This window comes from Ochlerotatus camptorhynchus, unplaced genomic scaffold (assembly GCF_037179485.1).
Source record: "Ochlerotatus camptorhynchus isolate MF236.1 unplaced genomic scaffold, CSIRO-AGI_Acam_v1.1 ptg000336l, whole genome shotgun sequence".
In the NCBI taxonomy this organism is placed as follows: Eukaryota; Metazoa; Arthropoda; class Insecta; order Diptera; family Culicidae; genus Ochlerotatus; species Ochlerotatus camptorhynchus.
In genome coordinates this window covers 1,224,118-1,250,485 of record NW_027040824.1, presented here as the reverse complement: position 1 = coordinate 1,250,485, position 26,368 = coordinate 1,224,118, and the positions used below count along the sequence as shown (strand labels likewise).

General features: G+C 39.8%; 1 protein-coding gene and 1 pseudogene across 1 annotated transcript; both read right to left on the bottom strand.

Moving 5' to 3' along the window:
* Positions 1-393: 393 nt before the first annotated feature.
* Positions 394-25,072, bottom strand: LOC135708830 (neutral ceramidase-like). Its single transcript, XM_065230975.1, has 4 exons — positions 24,693-25,072; positions 24,224-24,435; positions 22,650-23,510; positions 394-1,586 (listed from the first exon to the last, which is right to left on the bottom strand). The coding sequence occupies exons 2-4, from the start codon at positions 24,362-24,364 to the stop codon at positions 480-482; spliced, it is 2,109 nt and encodes a 702-aa protein (XP_065087047.1). The 5' UTR covers positions 24,365-24,435; positions 24,693-25,072; the 3' UTR covers positions 394-479.
* Positions 4,234-5,950, bottom strand: LOC135708854 (uncharacterized; annotated as a pseudogene).
* Positions 25,073-26,368: the final 1,296 nt, after the last annotated feature.

The following is a 26,368-nucleotide window of genomic DNA, read 5'->3' as shown; positions in this document are numbered from 1 at the left end:
AGTGGCAAAAGTTCACCGAGAGGATTTCATATTACTCCCCGACGAAACATGATAAAGGAGACAAGAAACTCATCTAGCTCGTTTCTCGATGTTTAGTGAAAAAGATTGGGTGAGCGAAACCAGAGTTCTCTTTCGGAATCGTTCGGAAACTTTTATTCCCATTTCATTCGTGGTTTTTGCGTAGCTCATTCTTCACCGAAATGATTCTCTGAAGAACGGCAAAATGAACTTTCCATCACTGGTGCACAGTAATGTACAAAACTGACCTTATGCATTTTGGTGCACAGTTTTTGTGGATTGACATTTTTGTACCCAATTTGATTTAAAAAAAAAAGACATTGGTTACTCGTGGAGGCCTGCCCGGCGGTCATCATAAATCAATGAAACAAACCGTTCTCTAAGGCTTGACTAGTTTTTGTTACTGCGTTTGTATCACATTTTATAGTACGTAAACCTATAAATTCTAACTCCTATCCTATCTATAAAATGCTAAAATTTCTTGTAGTACCATTGTAGGGGTAAGTCCCTCCTAAAATGTATCTCCAATACCCGAAATGTTGTATCCTATAAATTCCTTCGGCTGTCTCTGGACCTGTTTCCCATTCAAACTCGATATCACTGTAGGCGAACAGCGTTGACTTTCGAATCCATTTGAACTTGGTTTCCCAACTAGCATCCGTAGCAATCACTTTCCACTGATCGTCTCCCACCAATTTCTCAACCGTGAAATACGTCTTTTCATGCATTAAATTATTTCTGGGATTTCCAGCGACAAACGACGCTTGGACTGTATCTCCTCGCATGTAGGTTTCTTTTGGCTGGTCCTGCACATCCCCAAAGTACATTCGGAAGGGATGTCCATCGTATACTACCCCTGTAGAGAGCGTGATCTGCTTATAGTCTTCAAAGGGTGGAGAAGGTCCTTCTTCAACTCTCCTTCTGTTGACAAGCGCTTTCATTAGCTTCTTGAAGTGATACAAATAGATCGTCAAAGTATGAGGCCCGTACAACGTTGATGCTCCTTCATACCTTTGAATGGCATACTCTTCGGGTGTCGCTACGTAGCTTGTATACATATTCGACAACCCAGCTATCACCACCTGTACCTTCTTCCCATCGGCTACCAATGATGCACCTTCGATAGTCTTCCTCAATCGTCGTCCGGACATGGTTGTGAACTCAGCTGGAACAGCTGCTATGGCAAAATCACTCAGCAACAGAATCTGTACTGGTACAATTTTGGGCTGCGTTTCGTACGAAAATGTCGTACGACCACTTGCCACCAAGATTGGTTTGGGAGCATGGCACGCTATATCATCCGTCGTGGGAACGGCTATCAAATCTCTTGCAGTATTCCAAAATGTGGTATCCGTGAGCATTGCCTGGCGGAAATCGAATGCTCCTGGACCGTCTGTGGTTCCAGCTGCAAAACTGTATCCCATGGCGGGATAGCACCCGTGTACTTCTTCCTTCCGTTGGGTTGTGCGATTGTAATACGGAACTACTGCCGTTGTCATGTCGATGAATTTATGAGCGTACGCTATGGGACCACGAATTTCACGAGTCTTTTTGGAGCGAAGTAGTTTCTGGAATGGAAAATGAAAAGGAATGAATATAAGCAACCCAAAATGGGAACAGTGCTTAAGCTAATATTTCTAGACAAACAATTTAAATAGGCGGATCAATCAAACGTAAACAATGGCTTTAAACGCAAATTTCTAGAGAATCAAAACACACTCATTGTTTACTTTTGATTGTTCCGCCTATTTCGATTGTTGGTCTAGATTTAATCTCTATAAGCGAAACTGAACTTTTTGTTAGTGCGAACCTCAACCTGAGATAGGTTTTAAAAATAATCGATCAAACTGACGTTTGACAGAACACAAGCAGACCCAATATTGATACCCGATCCAGGTTGTAACTGAATAATAAACCAATTCGCTATTAGTGATCTACACACAATTCAAATACATCGATTGTCACTAATAGCGGTAAGCTCTAAGAGCACCGCCACGGGAGTCCCCATACGGGTCCCTATCTCTATTTTCGAGCCCCATATAGCAACTTATGCCCGCACCGGTAGTAGCTAAACGGGGTTGGGAAATGAGAACGCAACAAAAATCAAGTTATGAGTTTTCATATTTGGCGCCCCACTAAAACTCTGCACTGGGTCGCTATTTTGTTTGCTTGTGACACTGCTGCTCTGCTTTTCTGTTTACGTTTCGTGGTTAAGTTTACGTTTCGATTTGTTTCGCAGTGCATTAAATTTCATTTTTTTTTTTGAGGATGAATACCAAAGCAAGAGGAAAAAGCTGGACATCCGAAGAAGATACGGCGCTTTGTCTCGCGTGGTTGGATGTGTCCCAGGACCCCATCACAGGAACAAATCAGAAGGCAGAAACATTGTATGGCAGAATCCAGCAAATGTTTGCAGAAATCTGCCGGGAGAAAAACTTTGCTGTTGACCCCGAGCAGCGGGGAATGAAAGGGATAAAGTCCAGGTGGTCAACCATAAACAGAAGCGTGAATAAGTTTGCTGGCTGCCTGGCACAGGTTCAATCCCGGCAACAAAGCGGTGCTTCTCCGGAGGACGTGTTGCAGCAAGCGCTTATGCTGTATAACACCAAGGAAGGAACATCATTCAGTCTGATGCACTGCTTCAAGATTTTGGAGGGTGCTCCAAAATGGATCCAACAAGCCACAGCAAAACAGGTAGGTTTTTCCAGCTTGAATATGTATGTACAAAATGATTTCTTTCATATTTTTGTTCAGAAATCAACAGTAACTGGGAGGCGTAAACGCTCAGCCACTCCTCAAGAAGCGGAAGAGGAGCAAGCAGTTGGATTACCATGTGACGAAGCGGAGAATACTTCCGGAGCTGGATGCTCTCGGCCAATGGGACAGAAAGCAAGCAAAACAGCGGAAGCTTCAAGGAAAAGCTTTGCGGATGCTAGTATGGCAATGGCAAATAATGGGAGAATTTTAGCTGCTTTGACCAAAAAAAAACTCGAAGACAGCATCCAGAGAACTGTGGCTTACAAGCAAATGGTGAACCATGCTATAATGTCAATCGACTTGGATAAAATGACTGGTATGGCCAGAGAATTCTATATTCTGGAACAAACACGTATCCTCAACGAAACACGAAAAGCTGCTATGGATAATGTGGGACAATTTGGTTGCGGCCAGTCTTATGAAGAGATTCTTTTGGAAGTACCCATCAATGAAGACGACACAGCAATGCCTCCGGGTCCGCAAGTAAATGCCGATTCAAACAGCAACGATGCCACCAAAACCGTTCCAACCCCACCTGCTGATTCTGAGGATGAATATGACGCAGGCTCTATTCATATCCTGGATGCGAGATCAAACGCAGATTCCAACACTGATGAGAGCATCTGGGTTCCCGAGGCTTGTGCCGAGGCGCCATCCAATTCAGAGAATGAGTCTTGCTCCGAAGATAGTTATGGTTATCACAGTATTTCATGTTAATCATGTGTTTTGGAATGTATGCTTCTTCTTACTTCTTGTTTTATGCTTCCACCATATTAGTGATACAAATTTACCTTTGAAATCATGGAAATCAGCAATGTACGGTATTGAGAGATGTCTGGGCTGGGGGATATCCCCTATCTAACTTTATCATTTTACGTAACGAAGCATTACGAACATCACCAGTCTCATTGTGTCCCTACTTGATCATTCTGGTTCCCAGAATACAGAACGAACCCAAGGGGGCATCCATTGATTACATCTCACTCTAAGGGAAGAAGAGGGCTTAGAAATATATGACAAGCAATGCATAAAATATAACAAAAACGTAACGAATGGCAGAGGGGGATTAATTTTACCTCAATCTCGCATGACGCAATTAATGGATGCTCCTCAATACATTCGACACTTTAATACTGAAACCACAATTCAATTAGGGAGGATATCGAGTTAAGCTGAGTTGAGACAAGGCAAGTCAATTGATCAACTCAGTTGAATTCAATTGGCTTGAAAAGTTGAGCCTGGTTCAACTTTTTTTCAATTCAAGTGAGTTGATCAAGTCAGTTGAATGGCATGGTTTACACGTTCAATTCGCATTCAAGTCAGTTGAATTCAACTGACTTGCCCTATCTAAACCCAGCTTTACGGAAGATGTAATGTTATAGAAAATGAACTTGAACCTGGCAGGGACGATACCATCTTCAAGAGTACATGCTCATACTTTGTTATGGGTTTAATAACCCCATATTCATTATCGAGTTTGGGAGACCAGACTGTAGTGGTATTTATCAATCCACATTGCTTTATTTTTACCAGAATTTATACTCTAGTTTTTATTGAAGCTGTAGTGTAGATTACTGGAACATATTTGAAACCTGAAAATTCATCACTTTAATCTTCTTCCTCATCTTCTTCTCCTTTCATTGCCCATAGATGCTCTATTAGGTCATTCCTCAATTGAAAGTGCTGGTTAGTATCATGAACAGCTTTGTACCGTGACAAAAATGTCTCAAATTTCTCCTGATTTTCTGGACCTATCCGATGGATGTCAGCTGTAATTTCATCGATGTTGCTTTCAGGGTTCGCTTCACAGATCGTTGGATCATCTTTTTCATTTTCAATGATCATGTTATGGATAATAATGCAGCTGTAATTATTGATTCCAAGACATCTTTTTGCCAGAGCCTAGCCGGTGTTTTAATGATTGCGAACCGCGACATCAATACACCAAACGCTCGCTCGACATCCTTCCGGGCAGACTCCTGCATTTGTGCGTAGTGCTGAGAATATGAGAAAATAACATGTAGGGGAAACGCTCCTATAGTTGCGGTACGTTAGAAGCGTTAGGTTCCTATATAGTTGTGTATGGAGACTCAATACACAACTATAGGAACCTAACGCTTCTAACGTACCGCAACTATAGGAGCGTTTACCCTATCAGATGTATCAGAGTCTAATTTTTCTTTGATAAAATTATATTAAAAAAATCCTTGTTACCTTCTTTTTTAGTCCAACTGGAGAAGAAATTGTCTGTACCAATGTTGCTAGTGGTGGGTAAATACCATCTGCAAGATAGTAGTCAACGCTGTATTGTCGCCCGTTTACTGTGTATTTAGCAAGTGGAGCTCTGCCATTGTATATCTCCGAGAATAATGGAGAGCGGTCAAGAACATTAATGTCATTATTTGAACCTGGCATCCCAAAAAAGGCATGCCAGATCCAAAGATCGTAACTTGCTACTGCTTCCAGGACGATTGTTGGTTTTTTCTCTTTTCCGCGAAACTGGCCGACCCATGCTGTAGGGCAATTCTTCCATGTCCAATGGCAGCAGTCTAAGGATCCTAGCATTCCAGGAAATCCACGACTCTTTCCAACACGCAACAACCTCTCCACATCGTCAGGTTTTGGGTAGCGTAGGTACTCGGGGCCGTAAATACGAACAGTGGTTTCACAAAACTCCACAAGAGATTTCAGCGCTGTTGTCTCTGCCATCCTGATGTATTCATCTACAGCATCCGCTGGCATGCCATATGCAAGCTGACGGATTGCGGCGGTGCATTTTTGAAGGCCAGTTAATCCTAGTTTACCAGCCACATCTCGCTTTTGCACGAAGTAAGGATTCGCGGCTTCTATTTCTGCAACAATCTTTGTAAACAAGTTTCGGGACATTCGAAACCGCCGCCGAAACTGTGAATCACTATACGTGGGATTATCGGAGAAGTAATCATGCAACAGTCGCTCAGCTCCTAGATGAGCACCTTTGTTGATATTCGGTTTTTTTTCCAGGCCGAGATCCTCCAGCTCGATTTTTCTCGTCTTCTTCCAAAGCCCTTAACAACAGTTCATGTGACTGGTAAACATAATGATTTACAACTTCAATGTCTTCCTCGTCACTTAAAACGATGGAATCAGCTGCTCCCGGGAAACAATCTGCCGTCAATGCATTTGGAATATTCATGATATAACTACACAACTATTGCACATCGATCGACTGATAAAAATTAAATATTACATCAATATGACGATGTTCTTCGTGGGTATGTATATTGTTTTGAGTTTTAGCAATACACGATGAAAAGACATTACTCAAGTCACTAAACTCAAAATATGCATTACCGGTGGAAGAATGGGGTGCTAAGCTAAAATAGCTACCTAGATGGAGCCTTATTATAGGGATAGAGATAGCGCCTCCCGTGGCGGTGCTCTAACGCGGATTAACTTTTAATACCGTACCTGTTTGGATGATCTGCAAAACTTTTGCTTAGAGTCGTGTTGATTTATGGTATATACCTACCACCATTAAAACGATAAGCTAACGATTCTGTGTAGCACTCGAAGAATAAATGTATGTATATGTATTATAGAAATGAACGCAATGATTGAAAACAATAAATAAACACAGCGAGCTCTTATTCTGTTGACTGCAGAATAAACAACAACTGTTTTTGATTCCTCCGACTCATGTTAAATGATAGTTAAAAGTTCCATGGATGTCATTATTAAGAGCACCTACCGTGTTTCAAGATTCATTTTATACCGGTGATTCTAGGATATGAGAAATCAAAACCAGATTCAGCATGCGTGTCATGATGACATGCAAAATTAACGTTCTTAGAACGAATCTAGATTTTTTCTCTACGTTTTTGTTAGACCATTAAAACAGAACTTCCCTCGCAATCTCCTCGTACATGGTACATGTTTATGCCTTTTTTTTTGCTCAACAAGCTAAATGGAATTGCGTTTTCCTAAAGCAACTGAAGCGTGTGGTGAATGAATTAGTTTACATTTTCGGAATCCGTTGTGTACTGGTGTTTTGCTTAGTCAGATCCAAAATAACTTCCATCTACGCTACTAGCGAGTATCTTTGACGTCATTACTTGAGTGTGATTTGTTCGTGTGCTGAGACAGGTAATCTTCCTGGCAACATTTGAACACAAAGCTCTGATAGGGTAGAACAGAGGGCAATCCGGAGTGATTTCAGATTTGGGCGTAATTGCTTTTGTAAACAAACACGTCAATTACTGATTTCTCTTGAATAAAAGCTGAATCTCACAAACAAACTATACCAAATGATAGAGGAATCATTCCTCTACCTCATAGTGTTACTACTTTTCGAGATTGAGTTTTTATTCGTGAGAAATCGGTGCACATCAAAAAATTATTTTAATATCACATCAAAGTGTATGCACTTTAATCGTGTCGAAAATATGGTGTAATATTACTTGCCAAAAAGGGCAAAATTATCATTAATACAGTGCATGAGCTGACATTACGTTGCTTTTACTGTATTTGTTTATTTGTGTGGCCATAAAAATTACATGAGATTTTCTGGCTCAGATGTCGCGATTTTCGAGCATCGTACTCCGTCCAATCAGCTTTCCACACCTTCCTGTCGCCCAAAACCCTCCAACCGGAGTCGGTGGCATCATTGTTATTTCGGTAGTTTTTGTTGTTCAATTCGCCCGTTGTTTAGATTTATATCATTGAATATTCATAGATCACTAATTTTGATTAGTTTTGATGCCGTCTGAAGCTTTTTAACAACGTGCACGACCCCACCTGATCAGAAAATGCAAAATTTAGTCAAAGGGTATCAGAGCCATTTCCTTGTTAGAGATGTATCGTATGGGTATTTTGCAAAATGTCGTCAGGCAACCAATGAAGGACTAAATAGATTTTTGTAATACATCAAGTGAACAATCAAATCACATGCAGGGCTCTACATTTTCAAATGAACTAGAGTTCTATTTTCTTTCATGCAACGTTTTTAACGCACCATTTCTTTAACGCATAGCTAGCCTATCAGCGCGAACCGAAAACAAAAGGCTGGCTGCCCTAATAAAAAATACCATAAGCGAACGATAATCCAAATGATTGAACTATTCCACAAATGGTTTGGATGATACCCAGAACACGTCGTTAAGCAAATTAACCATAACATTTTATTAGGGTGTGCCTGTTCTCGCCAGTGCTTTGCTCACCCCTGAAATGTAATGTCGATTTCGAGTTGAAACAATCCTCATTTTGACTTTGAATTCCTTTCACCGACACTCTGTCACCTGCTCTGTCAAATTGTTCAATATGCGTTATGTCCCGTATTCGTTACTTATTTATAGAAAAACATGTGGATGGATGATAAATTTAACACATTACGTGTAATATTTGAGTGGTTTCATGTGAGAACAGCTTTGAGTATATATTTTCATTTCTCGTCATACACGTCATGAAACCTCGGTTGATGTGCTTCATGAAAGACGAAAAGATGAAATTCAAGCGCTCATTCACTCGTCACCATCACCGAAGCATGAAAGAATCACGAATGAAGCGATGGGAGAAAAAGATACAAACGATACAAAAATGTGATTTTGGACGCCGACAAAGGTGCTAGAATCAGGGCTCTACATTTTCTAAGCTCTTAAATAATCTCAAGTTTTGTTTCTTTCATACAACGTGTTCAACGCATCATTTCTATACTGCCTAGCTAGACTATCAGCATTGAACGAAAATGAAAAAAAAAACGCGCTTGGAACGATAGACTGGGTGTGGATTCGCTCATCGCTTTCAATGAAAATAACGTCGATTTTCAAGTTAAACAAAACCTCATTATGGCTTTAAATCCTTTTCATCGTTATGCGTTATGTCCTGTTTTCGTTACTTTTTTAGATAAATATGTGGATGTAATGTAAATAAACATATTGCGTGTAATCAACACGTGTTTTCATGTGAGAAATTCTTTAAATATATATTTTCATTTTCCGTCCTATACGCCATGAAAACTCTGTTCATGTGTTTCATGAAAGACGAAACTTGCAAAGTCGAGCGCTCTTTCACTCGTCAGCTTCACCAAAGCTTGAAAGAAAGTCAAATGAAGCGACGGGACAAAGAGAGACAAGCGATTGAAAATTTGTTTGTAGACACTGACTGAGCTTCTCCTCGACTTCAACAGAAAAAGAAAGCTAGCAGTCTGTTCGTCGCATCGATTATGTTGATTGAAGCAGATATTCTGAAACCCTGGCTAGCATGATGCGAAGCTGTTCGACTTCAACAGAAAAATAAATCTAACAGTTTCTTCGTTGCATCAATATTAACGTTTGAAGCTGATATTGTGACACCCAAACTGAGTTGGTAACGGTCAGTTTGGTCAATGACGTTTGACGAAAACCAAAAATAAATTGTCGCGGTACAAAAGCCATCATTTCCATACAGCCATCGTCATTGACGAAAAGAGGCCGACAGTAATCCTTTTGAACGAATCCTATCACATCGTTTAACTTCACTTCTCTTTTTTTCTAACATGCATGAACTAAAAATTTACCGTTGAACGTGCATGTGAGCAGGCTACACGCTAACTTGAAAGTACCCATTAATGGTTGAAAAAGACCCATTTTGAAGAAAAGTGGCTTAACTCATTAAATGAGTAAATTTTTTACCCATTAATGAGTATCTGTTACCCATTAATGAGTAATTGTTAATCATTAATGGGTAACAGATACTCATTAATGGGTAAAATTGTTTAATCATTAATGAGTTAAGCCACTTTTCTTCAAAATGGGTCTTTTTTTACTCATTAATGAGTACTTTCAAGTTAGCGTGTAGTTACCACACTATGAGCACTTCTTCTTTTCCTTAGTGGACCAGTAGTATACGAGAGTAAGACCCCCAGAATACTACAACCCTGGAATATCACCATTGCTGCTATAGCTGATCTTCAGCAAAACACGAGTGAATAGGCTACGAGTCGAGATGTGTCTATTGTCCTGTACGTAATACGTAAGGGATAGCGATAATCGTCAGCTAAGTATTTACGGTCGGCGGACATCGAGCAGCAGCTGAGATGACCAACGAAGAGCGCAGAACTGTTCGAAGCGAAGTTGGACCGATCGGACTATTCGGTTGCTATTGAAAATTTAGTCGATTACTGTATTTATCTACGGGCCCAAATTAGGGACACTTAGGCCGACATTACCTGCATTTCCCCTACTGAGATAGTTTTTTTTTCACGACGTAAATGAAAGATGACTGACTTCATACGGAATTTTTCATGCGCTTGGAGTGCGACGAAGATAGTCGTAATCGTCCATCTCCGTTCTATCGATCAGAAAAGATCAATAATATCAATGATTTCACCATGCACAAATCAATAATAGGTTTGTTCCGATGCGTTAGTTCATAAGCTACAACAGAAGTCGCATTGTATGAATATTTACACTCATTGTTCTCAAAACAAAAGAAGCGCTCCTATCGAATCCCCTTTTTTTTCGTTCATCCGTAGGACGAAGAAAATCTAAAGGCGTTTCAATGCGTTAGGACGGAATTGAAACTCGTAGAAAAGATTTAGAATCAAGAAGCGGTATTAGATTTTAAACAATATCTCAACAATTTGTGACTATTTATTAAATCCAACGGTACGTATGGAAAGGTGAATAAAGCTAGAAGTCATGTTTGACAGAATTATTCAATTTTTTGTTTAAACTCGTTCAGAAAAGAGAGGTAAAGCGCGGGTTGTGCTTAGTAGGATGGAAATTAGATCAAACCCCTAATACAATATTTTTCATCACCAGGGCTGGTAGTGCTGATGCGATTTAATAGTAGTGACTTTAGTGACTAAAATTACGGAAATAGTGATCAAATAGTGACTTGTTAAAACTAAATAAGTCACCATTTATATGGTAACTTAAAAATTCAAATAGGGTTTAATTTGAAATTAACTTTTTATGTCATGGAACTCAAAATCAAATTTCATAAATTCCTCTAATTTAATCGAATTTCACAACGAAATCTCGTACCTTCCTCAAAATTGTCCTTTGCTCGCTTTCTACTTTGTATATACAATTTTCACACTGCCGTACTATAACGGAACTTTATTTATTTATTTCATCAACCGATGTAGACTAGTACAAATACATATACAAATTTGTTTTTCTTAAGAATATTAAAAAATTTATTGTCAGCTATTATATTTTTACTTCCTACGAGTTATGATTCCGTATGGAGTTAAAATATTGTTTTAGTTTATGCCGAGACATTGAAAAGTCAATGGTTTCGCAGTATTGATTGTAAGACGCCATCATGCGATTTAATGGCCCAAATTTTGCATAATTTGTGCGATGATGGGTTACGGCAAATAAATTTCGATTTCTGAGTTGTCGAGTAGGTACATAAAAATTTAATTTTGATAAAAGTTCTGCTGAGTTAATGCGCTGCGAAACGATATCGTTTACAAACGAAACCATTGCATATTCACGACGCTCTTTTAATGTTTGTATGTTTATAAGCATGCAGCGTGCTTCATATGATGGAAGAGGAAATGATGTCCAACCTAATTTACGAAGGGCATATAATAGAAATTGCTTTTGTACTGATTCTAATCTTTCTTCGTGCGTGATTGAAAATGGAGACCATACAATGCTGCAATATTGCAGTATTGACCTCACATAGGCAATATATAGTGTTTTAATTGTGTATGGGTCCTGAAAGTTATAGCAAAAGCGCTTGATAAAGCCTAGCATGTTATTTGCCCTGTGAATAATTGTATTGTAATGGTCTATGAAAGTTAGTTTGGAGTCTAAGATAATCCCTAAATCCCTGACTCTTTCACATTTTTCTACATTCTGATTTCCTAATGCAATTGAAATGTTTGATGGTGTTCTTTTTCTGCTAAATGATATTAAGTTGCATTTTTTTACATTCAGTTCTAATAGGCTTTTTTTACACCATGTGTAGAATATGTGTATTTCACTCTGGAATATATTGATGTCTTCATCATTTTTTATTTCCAAAAAGAGCTTCATGTCGTCGGCATAGATTAGCAATTTTATTTTTTTGAGAATGAAGGAAATGTCGTTTACGTACAGAATAAAAAGAAGAGGTCCCAGATGAGAGCCTTGCGGGACTCCTGAGGTGACTTGAATTGGGGTCGATTTCTTTCCGTTGAATTTAATTATTTGTTGGCGGTTCGTTAAATATGATTCAAGCCATTTCAGGAGTCCTGGCTCAATTCCAATTTCTTTCAATTTGAAAAGAAGCATTGGTATGTCAATTCGGTCAAATGCCTTGCTAAAGTCTGTATAGAGAGCTTCTACGTGGTTTCCATTATCCATTGCATTTAATGAATAGTCTATAAATTCAAGTAAATTTGTCGAGGTCGAACGTCCTTTAAAGAAGCCGTGTTGCATGTCAGTAATTCTATTTTTGGTTTGAAGAAATAATTTTTCATTTACAATTGCCTCGAAAAGCTTTGGAATGCAAGAGATAATGGCTATTCCACGATAATTACGTACGTCAGATTTTCGGCCAGATTTAAAAATAGGTACTAAAAATGAGCTTTTCCATATTTTTGGGAAGGTTCCGGATTCCAGTGACATATTAAAAAGCCAAAACAATGGAGCAGTGAGTTCCATTGCTAGACTTTTTAAAAATACTGGAGGAATTCCGTCAGGTCCAGGACCTTTTGAGGCGTCTAAATTCTTTAAAGCCTGCAAAATATCCTGCACTTGAAGTTGATTGACGCCAATGTCCCTTGAAAATTCTGGATGAAATGCAAAATAATCGCGGTCGCGATCTTCATCGGAAAATGTCGTATAGATTTCTTGAAAAAAAATTGCAAAAAGCTTACAATTTTTTTCCGAGCTATCCCCGACACGTTCGTCAAGATGCATTATTGATGGAAAATTGTCAGATTTTAATTTGGTTTTTACGTAATTAAAGAAGTTCTTTGGGCAGGACTTTATTTCAAGTTCAGTTTTTGAATTAAATTCTTCAAATGCATTACTGATGGCTAAATCTAGTTGATCGCATAAGTCCAAATAGATAGCCAAATTTTCACTATTATTGTGTTTTTTGTAATGTTTATGTGCTTTCTGTTTTCGATTTTTTAAGTTTTTTATTTGTCTGTTATACCAGACTGGATTTTTTGTGCTTCTGTAGCGTCTTTTTTTCTTCAAAGGTATTTCTTCCAAAATTATTCCTGATAAAATTTGGTAGAAGATGTCTACAGCAGTTTCGACATTTCCTTCATTCCTTAGAATTATTTGCCAATTGACGCTGTTTAATTTATGTTTGATTTTTTCGTAGTCTGCTAATTTGTATTCAAAGACTTCCTCGTATTCGCAGTCGTTGGGTCTTTGGTATTCGTGTACAAATAAAGAATATTCAATTGCTGTGTGAAACGCTTCGTTTTTCCACAATGGGTTTAATGATTCGGTCACACAGAAATCTTCATAAATATTCGTTAGTAAAAAGTCCAAATAGCAATTTTGTTGATTTTTGATGTGGTTAATTTGGTTCAGTCCTAAATTAGCAGTTTTGTCAAAAATGAACTGCAATGTTTCATTATCCCCAACGACTGGGAGTAAGATACATTCATTTTCAGAGTCCAGAATGAAGTCAGCATGGCGTTGATTAAAGTCTCCATAGATGTGAACTTTAACCTCAGGAGGAAGCTCAGATAGAATTTGTTCAGCACTTTGGAAGAAGGCTTCATAAGTGCTTTTATGAGCATGGTCTGGTGGAAAATACACTGAGGCGAACACGTGCGTTTCACCGGCAATGTGTGATTTCACCCAAATATGCTCAAATTCTGTAAATTTTGGTGTAAAGATAATTTCTGAGTTAAAATTGGCCGAAAGAGCTATAAGGACTCCACCGCCTGACTTCTTCTGAGTTGCATGAAAATTTCTGTCGTCTCTGAATACATTAAAAGCATTTCCAAAGATTTCTTCACTTTTCACGCTTTCGTCCCAGCTTGTTTCAGTTGCCAGAATGACCGAGAAGGATGAGCATAATAAATTTTGATAGATTTCCTTCATTTTAGCTGGGCTTTTCATGCGATTGAAATTTTGACAGTAAATCAAAATTTCAGTCGCATTCTGTTTATGTGAAGAGACTTTTGGAAGTACGTCGGTTGATAAAATATTTTCATTGGTATTATTATTTACCTCTTTCTCGTCGAAAGGAGTCATTGCTTCCGAAAATTCGGGTTGTGAAATTTGTCGGCGCTTTCCCTTATACGCTGCAGGTGTTGGATCCTCTGGTTGTTAAGATGACGCCGATAGGATTCCAAATCGTCAGATGCCGCCTGTTTTGGTACACCATGTTCTTCATGCACCTCGAAAAAGATTTTCCGAAGTTCCTCCGCTGAAGTCGGTAGTCCTTCGGATGCCAAATTAATTTTGATGCTAGTAGTGGTCATTCCTTCATGGCAAAACGATGGCTCCTTGTCATGCATATATGCCAAATAAAGGCGAACGATGTACATTATTTTTGTGTCCCGTAGTCGTGCTTTCAGGAAACGCCCGTCCCCATCAGCTGATTGCTGCGTCAAGCTTACGATGGGTGGGCGCATAGGGTCGAGTGACCATCCAGATGTTTGATTTGATGTATTTGTATTTGATTGCAATGATGACGGCGTTTCAGTCTTGTTGTTGTGTTGTACCTGCTTTTCTGTCCGGTATTGGTTGATGGTTTCACCCTTCCTGAAGTTGATGAATTTTGGGACCGAGAGGGCTGCAATTGGGTGGTCGGTGGTCAATGGCGGACCAGCAAATTGTACTTTCGCTGTGGCCAGTAGTTGCTTGTCCGATCCCTTGGCGCGGCTGTATTCATTTCCTTGGATGATGTTTTTGGTACTGCTGGTGTGGATTTGTTGTTGTTTTCGTCGTTTTCTGCTGCGTTTGGATTTTTCAGCAGCTTTTTCCTGCAACCTGCGAGTCCGTTGTTTTGCGTCAAATTTAGACCAGTCCTGCTTCCAGTGCCATTTGTTGCCTAAAAACCGCCATCCAGGAGATGAATGGTCAGTTTTTGGAGATATTGTATTTTTGTGTACTGGAGGACTTTCAGCTAACTCTTCCTCCAAGGTCTTCTGATGAGGTTCTGCAGCATTTATCTGAAGACTAGAAACAGCCCCAGATACAAATTTCACTTCCTCAAGAATTTCCAGAAGTTTCGGCTCTGGATGATGATGATGAGGTGATGATTCGGCCCCTTTTATTGAAAGTGCCATGTCATTAGATAAGCTTGATAGCCGTTCGTCAAGTAATTTTGTAATTTTTTGTGACATCAACGAATTTGATTCGTTGATGCCGGTTATTGTCGCGTGCGCTTGTGAATCACACGTTTTCATATGCTGGCCGACCGCGCTGCACATGTTATTATTGTTTTTATTTATTACTGCCAACGTTTCTTTTACGTCATTTAGCAGGTGCTCAATGCTGTCGAATAATTCTGATACTAAGCAGAATTTTTTTAGGTCAGCAGCAATGCGGTGGTTCGCGTCCGTTTGAGAGTGGATTGCTTCCACAAGTTGCTCCTGTTGATGAAGCAGCTTCCTCACGTCGGCTTCCTTCCGTAAAATGTGCTGGCAGTCAGCACACATAGGCACCATGAATGCCGTGATGAAATGCTCCCGTTGTCGCTGTACTCCGACACAGGCAGCATGGTATTTTTTGTTGCAAAATTCGCACTTCCATAGAAAGCGGTCGTCGTTGATGCTGCATGATATTACACCGCACGGCATAACTGCTTATGTTTTAAATATTCGACGCGATAATATAAGGTACAAATGGCCAGCGAGACCCACACGCGTCGTTGTCGAAGTGTAAAAAAAAAAAAATATATATATATATACAAATTACTTGCGGACCAAAATGCAAATGCGTCCGCGCCCGAAGACAGCTCGTGGCGAAAAAACTCTATAATTAAATCCTCTCATCTGTCATATAAAATCTCCATTCTAAGTCTGAAATTTGACGTTAAGCATCTCCGGCTATGTAAATCGTTAAATTCACGCGTGAAGTAATAACGCATGATTAGTTAAAGTAGATTATTTTCGTTTTTATTGATTTTTCTAGGAACTCCCTGGAGGCTCCTTCCATAAATCCATTTTAAATGTTTTTGAATTCTCTTTAGAATTCCCATGCAATTGACCTCATACATTTCTGCTTAGAATAATCTTGGACTTCTCCCCTGCATTCAATTGGAAATTTAATTCGTATTCTCCTTAGAATTTCCATAGTATTTCCTCAGAATTCTGAAAACAAAAAATCCATCACAGAACAACTTTGAAAATCTTCTCAGAATCCCTTGAGATTGAGCCCTCAAAATTCAATTTCATTGGGATTCTTCTCGGAATTTATTTCAAACTCTTAAGAATTCTCTTGTAAGTATGTTCATAAATCTCTCCAGAATTCTTTTAGAACTATCCGCAGAGACCATCTTTGGAGTGCACGGGATTTTCATGCAATTTTTATCAAAGCTCCCCTAAGCCAAATTTCAGAACTAATTTTGAATTATTATCAGAATTGGACCTAGTATCCTCATCCAATTATTCTTCTCAGAACTCTCGTTAAAATTCACTGTCAATTATTTTTGAATTATTTCCAAAATGGTTTCGGAGCTGAATTTTGCGTCTCCAATAATTTAAACAATAATCAAAAGCGACTCTCGTATGTTTAACTATGTGGGTAAACCTGGCTTAAGATTTAATTTCATTTTCATTTTCATTTTGCAGCGTTTGGTGGAGCAATGGGAGCGCAAGTCAATCCAAAGCCAAGGATAAAGGAAAGGTAATGGCTGTATAGTCTATGCGGACCACTTGAACGCCATAGGAAAAGGAAGTGATTGAAGAGGCCGGTTATTGGGGGGTTTTGAGGAAATGACACATAGTGATGCAAAATGTGAAGAAACCGAGAATCCATCTCCCACTGATTCATTCTTTCACATATATACCAAATTGATATTTTAAAGCAATAATCAAAATAAACAGACAATACATGAAAAGGCTAGTTGCCAGTTGCTTTAAAGGCTAGTTGCCTCCCTAAGCAAACCCTCCGCATCCTAACTCTTCTGTTAATCCACTTAATGCTACTAGGCTGTCTAAATTTTCTTATTGAAGTTCGTTTGATGATTATGACATCTCTAGTCTAATTTAATAAATAATTGAAATCTCTAATCTACCTACCATGCTTTATTAAGTACCTGCACTTGAGAATGTAATCTAAAATTTAACGTATTTCAAGTTGTTTTTGACTTTGACCTATATTTAATATATATTAGTTCGTCCCAGGTGACACCTTCAAGTGACTAAAATGCTTCACTTTGAAGTTAGTTTCCTAGCTGATTTTTAAATTACATAGGGCATATGCTTCAACTACGCTCACACGTTTCCACTATGTCGCACAACAAAAATACGTATGGTTATGTCACAATAGAAGCGCGCCACAGTGGAAATTCCGAGCCATAGTTCAAACACTTATCCCAAATCAAAATGAAGCACATATAAGATTAGTTGCAATACCATGTACAAAAATGTTAAACATTGTTCCCTGAGTAATACCTCAATGAAAACAACAACGAAAGCTTGTCACGCAAATAGAAGGAGCACTGTTGGGCACTTTCTGAAATATTTCAATAGTATAATTCCCTTGCAAACCCAAATAAATCTATCTGCGTAAAAATAAATAAAATAAGAGTGATTTGCGGCAAAACCCGCCAGTATCGCACCCAACGTCAGTGCCTATACGTAAGCGTACTACAACGCGGCTTTCAAATAAAGGAGTAACAAGTGTGATACTATCACTTCAGGCTAGAACTTTGGTTCTCTTATGCAATGGTTCATCAGAGAGGGGAAACTCAGTAATCCTCATCGCATGCTCATGACGCTATTCTGTCACGGCATGAGCCAACGATTCCGGACCTAAACCAACAGTCTCCAACGCTCCACTATAAAGCATAAGATTAGGCCCGCCCAACAACGTCCAGGTTAAAAAACTAGCCAAGGGGAGGGGTAAACCTGGCTTAAGATTTAAGCAGAGATAAAGAAACTGGTCCTCAGAGCACTTTCGTAGCTTGTACTTTGTTATTCTTCTCTGATTTATCTTGGTTCATCCCTAGAATCCTTTAAAATTCTCTTAAATTTAGTTTGGATTTTTTAGTTATTAATCATCCTTGAAAGACTTTTGAAAATCTATCACAGACAAATACCTTCGGAAAGTTTCCAAGGTTTAAACTTTATTTTCTGTGATTTTTAATCGAAACTGAAAGGCATTTCCCAATAGTTTCCCTGGTCTTGTAAAGTTTTGCAGTTCGCTGGTCACATTGGTTAAAATTTTCAATTTTTTAACAGATGTGTATACTTTGTTAAAACTACTGTAGAATTTATTAGTGTTAAGTACCCAATTTAAACATTTTGTTGATATTTTTAAAATTCACTGTATTTAAATAGTGAAAAAGTTACTTTAGTCACTATTTTTAGGGAAATAGTGACTTTAGTGACTGGCTTCAAAATAGTGACCAAGTAACTAAAAAGTGACCTGCTACCAGCCCTGTCATCACTGACGTTGCTCTCTCGACGTTGACGCAAGACAGTCCTGTATCCAGATCACATGGAATTAAAAAAAAAACAAAACGTTTGGAAGTAATATTGAGTATTGTTGACCAAATTGGCCACACCCAGCATACGGACTTGGAAAATTTTTTGAGAGATTTCAGACCGCTATTTTTTGGTTGTTCAAGTATAAACCATGGCCCGCTTGATAATGGAACAAACTAATTTACTTAATACAGCGTTTGTAGTGGAAGTTTTCGGAAGCTTTTGACGTCTATTTGTTGGCATTAACAATAACAATAACCGTGTATTTTGTCAGTCCATAAACCGCTCTTGTTTTGGAGACAGTCACCATGCAAGACAAGCTTAAAAACAAAAACGTGCACAGTCTGCTGGAAAATCTATCGTCCGCGTCCAAGCTGGCTAAAGTATTAAATTTTCCTAGAAACACCGTATGACGCGTGCTCAACATGTACAGGAAAACCTTGACGACGAACCGGAAGCCTCAAAGTAAACGCCGGAGTGACGGTTGGCAGTTCCAGTTCCATGGAAAGGTAGTGAGGTCCATCAGAAGCAACCCAGGTATGTCCGATCGCGATTTGAGTGATGCCGTCCGTAGGTCCGCGCGAGTAGGTAACCAAATCGATCACTCAAGCAAAATACCGTAGCTAGAACCCGTGCTTGAAAGCTGTATGTCAACCTTATGGCATACTTATGGATGATGACACCTATGTAAAGGCCGACTTCGTACAGCTTTCAGGACCAAAATTTTACAAGGCGAAGGCTGGAGGAGGTGTCCTTGACAGATGCAAATTAGTTTTTGCAGATACGCACGTAAATATATGATCTGGCAGGGAATTTGCAGCTGCGGCCAGAAGACAAAGGTTTTCGCAACTGAGAAAATGATGAACTCGGAGATTTATAAAACCGAATGTCTCCAGAAGCGAATTCTGCCCTCCATCCAGTCACATGATGGTCCGGTGACATTTTGGCCGGATCTTGCGAGTTGTCACAACAGTCGGAAAGAACAACAATGGTACAATGACAACGGAGTTCAGTTTGTTCCGAAAACCCTCAATCCGGTTAACTGTCCCCTATTCAGGCCCAATGATAACTACTGGGAAATTATGAAGAGGAAACAGAAGGTTAAAGGTACAGTTATCAAAATGGCAGCTCAGATGAAACATTGGTGAGATAACATCGCCAAAACAGAGGAAGAGACCCTTGTGCACCGCTTGATGGGTCGTATTAATGGAAAAATTCGAGAATTCCTTCGAAACCACGACGAATAATTCGTTTCGTTTTTTTTTTTTTTCTTAAAATATAAGGAATAGTATGCACATGAGTGAAAACCGTTATTTCAAATCCGAAATAGACCCAAATCATGTTGTTCCATTACTAAGTGGGTCATGCTTTAGAAGGTCACTCACTGAAATTTGTATAATTCAAGTTTGGCAAACAATTACTGCACTGTTTCGCAGTATTTTTCCATCCTTGAAACGTGCGCATTCTTTCGAGTTTTACTGGTTTCGTGATTATTAGCAGCACGGATTAAATATCATCATCACATAACTTACCTTCTTTCAAAAACTGCTCGTTTTTTTCTCGCACCAGTGACATAGATTTTTTTACGGATTGCCGGTTTCTCTTTAATTTAGTGAAATTTAGCCGTTGGCTAGTTATTCACTTTGCAGGGTAAATATCATAGGCATAAGGCCTTGGGAAAATAAACAGTTTGACACTACAGAGTTGGTTTTGTTTGTTTGTTTACTTATCATGGAGTAATTCCTTTTAAAATACTACCTCCGTGTCGTAAAATGTTTTGAACATAATAGCGTATGTCCACAGTTATATAATATAAACGTAGGTTAGGTCTAAAATTTATCGACAAATCCAAAACTCCAATTTTCCACCCCTCTGACCAACATTGTGCTTGCGTAACCTGCCGTGTTGTTTGGTGGAATGATCAAATTTTGCGATCGACGGCTTTGAAACGGGATCAACTTCTGGAAGAGCGCAGATGAGGAACACGTTTTGGCAAGTTTTCACAAATAGACAAACGGTATTTATACAAATTGTGCAACGAGCAACCGAACAAGTTTGGCTGGAGATGACTCACTCTTGCGTACCGATCAAGCCCATAGACGAAACGGACACAGCTATTAAGTGCTACTCGTAACCTGCCCATGGAGTTTGCGCTAGGGTTTACATACAGAAGATCTCCGAACAGAAAATGCAGAAGAACTAGAGCTTTGAACATCTTAAGCCGAACATTCGTTGGTGCGGCGGAAGCTACACTATAGAACGTGCGCAGACAGGTGTGGATTTTCCCGCATTGCTGATTAATTAGTCCATCCCACTCCAAGTCAGCTTGAAACACGAAACCGAGCTTTACAGCTCTGTCTGTCCGTTCAATGGGTGATAACAGGCAGCGAATCAGTGCGAACAGGGTTACGCCGGGGACCCTTAACGAGAATTGCCTTGCGTTTTGACTGGTTCACAAAAAGCTCGTTACGATCGAACCATTCAGCAACTCTCTCAAGGTCTTCGTTAACCATTCGTGTTAGCTCACGAACACACGGGCCAAATTGTCTTATATAAAGTTGAATATTGTTTGCATAGATTTGAATTGAGCACCATCTTAGCACTGTTTTGAGAACATTAATGCAGCAGCAAAACAACGAAGGACTGATCACCAACCCTTGTGGTACGCCCTTGCCAATCTCAGAACTTTGATTGCCACAAAAGACAGTTTGAGTTCTTCCAAATAGGTATGAATCGACGAGGCTTACTGCACCAGGGGAAAAATTGAACTTCGTCTCGAGTTTCGAACATAGTTTTCGATGCGGGATTGAACCGAACGCCTTAGAAAAATCTAACAGGAGCAATATGTCGCAGTTTTAATGCTACGTTCCCTGTGAGAACCAGCTTTACAATCCGATAATAGATGGTGCTCAGAACGCTGACATTTGTTGCTTCAAAAGATTTTCAAAAACCTTTGACATCGCACACAAGATGCTGATAGGTCTTAGATTTGTTAACGCGTTCAAATGTGTTTTTTTTCGTAGTGGCAGTACTTTCACTTGCTTCCAGCACGCAGAAAAGGTAGAAGACTCAAGTCTTGGTTGGACGACATTTCAAATTTGGAAACAAACTAGACCATTGACATAGAGTTAGCTTATTGACTAACACGAACAAGACAGAGCTTCACCATGGAAGGTGGTACCCCTGTCTGTTAGAGATCCCCACCGGCCGAAAGGAAGAAATCAAACGTTGAAAAATAATCAAATATTCCCTGAAAGGCCGTAGTGTTGCCGCATGAGCTCGTACTTCGGACACACGCAGAGGATGTGCTCGACCAGCCACCATATTACAGACGAAGGAGGTCTTGCGGAAAGCTCCTCCACCGAAATCGTGTGAAAGCCGGGTGTGACCCGTGCGTAGCCTGGAGATGACTCGTTGCTCCTTCAGGTTCCCAAGATGCTCTTCTTGATCTTCCTTAGAAGCGGTCCTTGGTTTGCCAACCATTCTTCTTGCCACCTAGCCTGCATGAAGTTTCGATCCATCGCTTGACGTCCGGAAGGGGAGCTTCATCGGTGTACCTGGCACCGGATTGTCCCACCCCGGCCAGTCGGTCAGCGTCGGAGTAACTCGATTTGATATGGAATGTATGATACCTCCTTTAGCTCAGTTACAAGATGAACTAGTCAATGAGCTAAGCATCTCGCTAATAAAGCTTAAAAAACCTTAGCTCAGTCAGTAAAAGCGCACCTACAAAACAAGACCATGCTGGAGGTGGCTGGGTTTGATTCCTGGTCCGGTCTAGGAATTTTTCAGGTTGGAAAATGTCTCGACTTCCCTGGACATAGGGTATGATTGTACTTGCCACACAATTATAATAGTGCAAAAAAGGTACAGGCATCGAAAGCTCTCAAACTGTGGAAGTGCAATCGGAACACTAAGTTAAGAGCACGGAATAATCTAATATACGATAAGCAATAAGCTTGAAATGCGAGGAGGAAGAAGAAGCAGAAGAAAGATTTAAAAATAGATAAACGTATAAATCCATACGCGTGTTTGTCGAAACTCAAACGCTCGAAGCTAATACATTTCATGTATTTATACGGCGTCAGCCAACAAATGGTTGGATCAGCTACGTGCTTAAAGACATGACAACAGATTCTTTTTTGAAGAATCTTTCAATAACAGGAAAAAGCCTTACTGCTGGGTAGGACTTAGACTATCTTGACCTCGATCTCTCTTTAATAATGAATCCTAAACCTAACCTATCTTGTACTCGAAAATTATGAAAATTTTAACTGCAATTTGCACTTACCGATGCTGCATTGTGAATCCGCTTTGCAATGAGTTTCGTGCTCTCGAACATATCCTTGCCAGGTCCTGAGGCGGTGCAGGATCCCGTTCCGCTTGGACAGGAAGACGTCAGTAGATCACACGGAAGACCCGTTTTCTCACACTTTGGTCCCATCACATTCGGAGAAACATCGCCCAAATTCGACGCTGCCATTGCTCCCACAAATTTCCCTTGTCCTGGCAAACTGTCCGGATTCATTTCTTGCTCCAACAGAATTGACGCATATCCAACATTGTCACTGGACAGAAAACAGTTTGTTTTGTTCATCGAAGTCGGATGGACAGCGAACCAATTGATTGCACCTAAGGGGTTCCCCTGGCTATCTACTAGTTTCAGTTGCACTAGCTTTTTATCTGTGTAGTCTTTGTAGAGCATTCGTTCTTCTTTAGGGTTATTTTCATACGCGCTGGGACTGCGGTTGATATTGGCATCGAAAACCTCCGTTTCCGAAACGTAAACTCGTCCTTCCTGCATGCTTTCGTGAGCTCTCACAATACTGAGCGTGATTCCCTCTACCAGCGCGTTGAAGTTCTGAGGAACGAATCCCAGCGAAGCAATATCATAAAGGAACGACATCAGAAAGCCCGATGGTACGCTATGGCTGTGCGTTCCACTGAGTACTACATTCTCAAAGCGATACAGATCTCCATACTTTTTCTGCAAAAGATCAATCACATCTCGCTTGACCGCATGTCCCATCATTCCGGCATCGGCACTGACAAAAACAACCCTTTCACCAAGCTCATCCTCAAAAATGAACGCTCTGGAAAACTGTCGTAAATGGATGCCATGACCTCGCTGTGAAAACTCCGCGTAGCCCATCTGCAAGGGATAGAAGCGACATTGAAGATAGATGCAACTAGTAATTGCACTTTCACTGCAACTTAGACCGGTTCACAGGGATAGATTGCTCATCACTTTTTAATATCGATAGCTAACGTTAAGTCCAATTTAATTTTCAGTAAATCTACCTTAAAGTACCGTGGAGGCACCATATTCGAAGCGGTTCCTAAATCGACGCACTCAATAATGTTCGACAATTTTCAATCATTATTTTTGAAATGTTACTTCTGCAAATATTAGTTCCTGTGCTCTAGGGATGATGGTGTAACAAAGTTTTAAAAAATATCTTGTCAAAATCGAGATGCGATAAAAATAAGATGAGTGCGTCATCATTAGGGACGCGTCAAATTTGGTGCTGGCACGGTAGCTACATTAATACTATTTTTCTCCCGATTAAACATAAAAATTTACGCACCGTAAAGCCACACTCTGTGTTTTTAGTGAAGGAGCACTCTAGTGCACACTTTAGGGAATATTGGGCGTGTAATAGCATTAATCTATCTATTTTAAGATGGACTTACCGTTAGCTTTTCATATTAAAAAAATAATGAGCGATCTATCCCTGCCAGTTCATATGAATCAGGATTTCTGTTGTGATAACGTATCTCAAAAATCCTGTTTTTGCTCAAACATCTAGCTTCTGATTGAGTCTTTTACAGATAGATCGCAATTATTTTAATACAAACACTTACAAATCCAATCTCGACTGGTGGTCCAGTGCAATCGGCTCGCCCCACTCCAACCCGATATGACGACACGACGATCAACAGGTTTGAGAAAACAAGCAATCCTGCCACCACCAGTGGCAGGCGTAGTTTCTCCAACTGCGTCATCTGCTGGTATGGATTGCACGTTGAACTTTCCGTGCGCGTACGCTTCCAATCATTCAAGCGTGCTCGGAGTTCTAAAAAGGAAGGCAAGGAACAACAAAGCGGTCATATATCGGTCGCAAAACCGTTTTGTTTGATTGATTTTTTTTTTAAATCAGATTCATCTAGCGGTCCGCAAACCGATAAGGTAAATCCATGTATAAGGGAATTAGATATCACTTCTAGATTAGATAAAACCAGAAAGCAAACGTTTTCAAGGGAACGCCTGTTTCGCCAATGACACATTATTTTATGCAATAACTAGTAAATCTACCCAATTGCATAAACTCACTTATGCTTCCAGCTTGAATAAACTGCACGCAACACACGAATCGAAATGGAGCGGCTAAGGCAACAACAACGTCGATCAATTACTGTACTCTCTGCAACTTCACTACGCAGGCTACAATTACACCCTTGGATTCACACTTTTGCTTTGTTTTGCCTCAGACGCCTTGACACAGCTACGGCTTTCTTCGCAAACACTTCGCCTCTTTTCCGCAAAAATCTCCTATCGCGTCCGGACCCGTCGAGGTACTCAGCTATACTGAAATGAACGTCTGCTCCTTCGCATCGCACGCTGTTCCCTTCCTGGTTTTCGATGTTCTCACTTCTCAGGTCATAATGTTCTTTGTGTGCGCTTTCGCTTTTGCTTACAACAGCTGTGCTTTGATGAAAACTTGTTTATCGCCAAACATAGCACGACTGACGACGCGACTGCCCGGAGTTATGCGCTGCGGTATATGGAAGCCTGTATTGGCGGCGATAAGATCAGATGAGTTGATATGAATTTGGGCTAATGATTACAGGTGCAAGAATGTCACTGTTTGGCAAGGTCACTTTAGTGTACTGACCTTTGAGTCAGTCGACTCGGTTTATCGCCATCGAAAAACAATCATCATTTTTGTCTTCCGCCGAGTTTCGCCTTGAGCAATTAAAAATTCTGTTCTCAATTGCTGCACATCTAGGAAGGCGAAAACCACGCACTTTTATTGCAATCATCCGCAGTTTTTTTTAACACGACTAATACATCATTTATTTCCTGTTTCACTAGCTCTTATCGGACATTCTGTGCTTGACCTATTCTTTTCTTATTTTGCTGATGAAAGTTAGATTATGAGCCACTCCCTCTACCAACACCGTATTTCACCCACAGCATTTTAACACCCGCAATATAATAAACAATCAAGTGTTGGTCTTGAATATGTGTAGCTGAAACGTTCTCTCAACGAATCCCGCCTCAATCTCAAACGTGTGCTGCTTTCTGTTGGCCACTAGCAGGGACTCAGTATCATTTATAAGCGAATGTTCATTCAGGATATTCAATTGTACACGGGAAGAATAAGGTAAAGTTAATCGTAAAATAAGAAGGGTAAAAAACTCTTGCACTATACTGCAGTTGTTCATTAAGTAATTCATTAATTTCAGTGAAAATTATAAACCAAAGATAAATATAGATGCGATAATATATTGCTGATTGCATCTGAAACTGGACTGTCCCAAAAATGCAAAAAGTGTGATAAAAGTGCACGTTTCCGTCAAATCGTTTTGATGTCTTCGGAGCACTTATTGCTTGCATCATAAGGAATAAGTGCACCCAAGACACCAACGCAGTTTTATCACACTTTTTAATAAGTGAAAACGCGCTTATTAGTCCAATTTGGTGTGGAACGCGCAATACTTCGGCTAAGGAAACGATCATCACTTTTCTCTAGTTCAAAGATAAGCATTCGAATTGATTGCATGCATTAGTGAATGAATCAACTGAAAACATTATAGGAAAATATGCAAGTGGTTTTTGTTTAGTGATTTTAACAGCGTTGTAAATGTTCGTGATATTTCCCGAAGGTCACCAAGGGAAAAGTTGGGGAGTTTTCTTAGATGGGGTAACTTGCAATAGAAGGAATTCCATCCAGAATGAGTTAAAAATAATCTGAAATCGTGCTCGACTATCTTCGATTTGGATGA

Excerpts from the sequence above, each read along its gene's own strand:
- LOC135708830 (XM_065230975.1), bottom strand. The coding sequence starts at position 24,364 with ATGACGCAGTTGGAGAAACTACGCCTGCCACTGGTGGTGGCAGGATTG. Across the intron at positions 23,511-24,223 it reads CACCAGTCGAGATTGGATTT|ATGGGCTACGCGGAGTTTTC; the intron begins GTAAGTGTTTGT and ends TATCCCTTGCAG. Across the intron at positions 1,587-22,649 it reads GGATTCACAATGCAGCATCG|AAACTACTTCGCTCCAAAAA; the intron begins GTAAGTGCAAAT and ends TTTCCATTCCAG.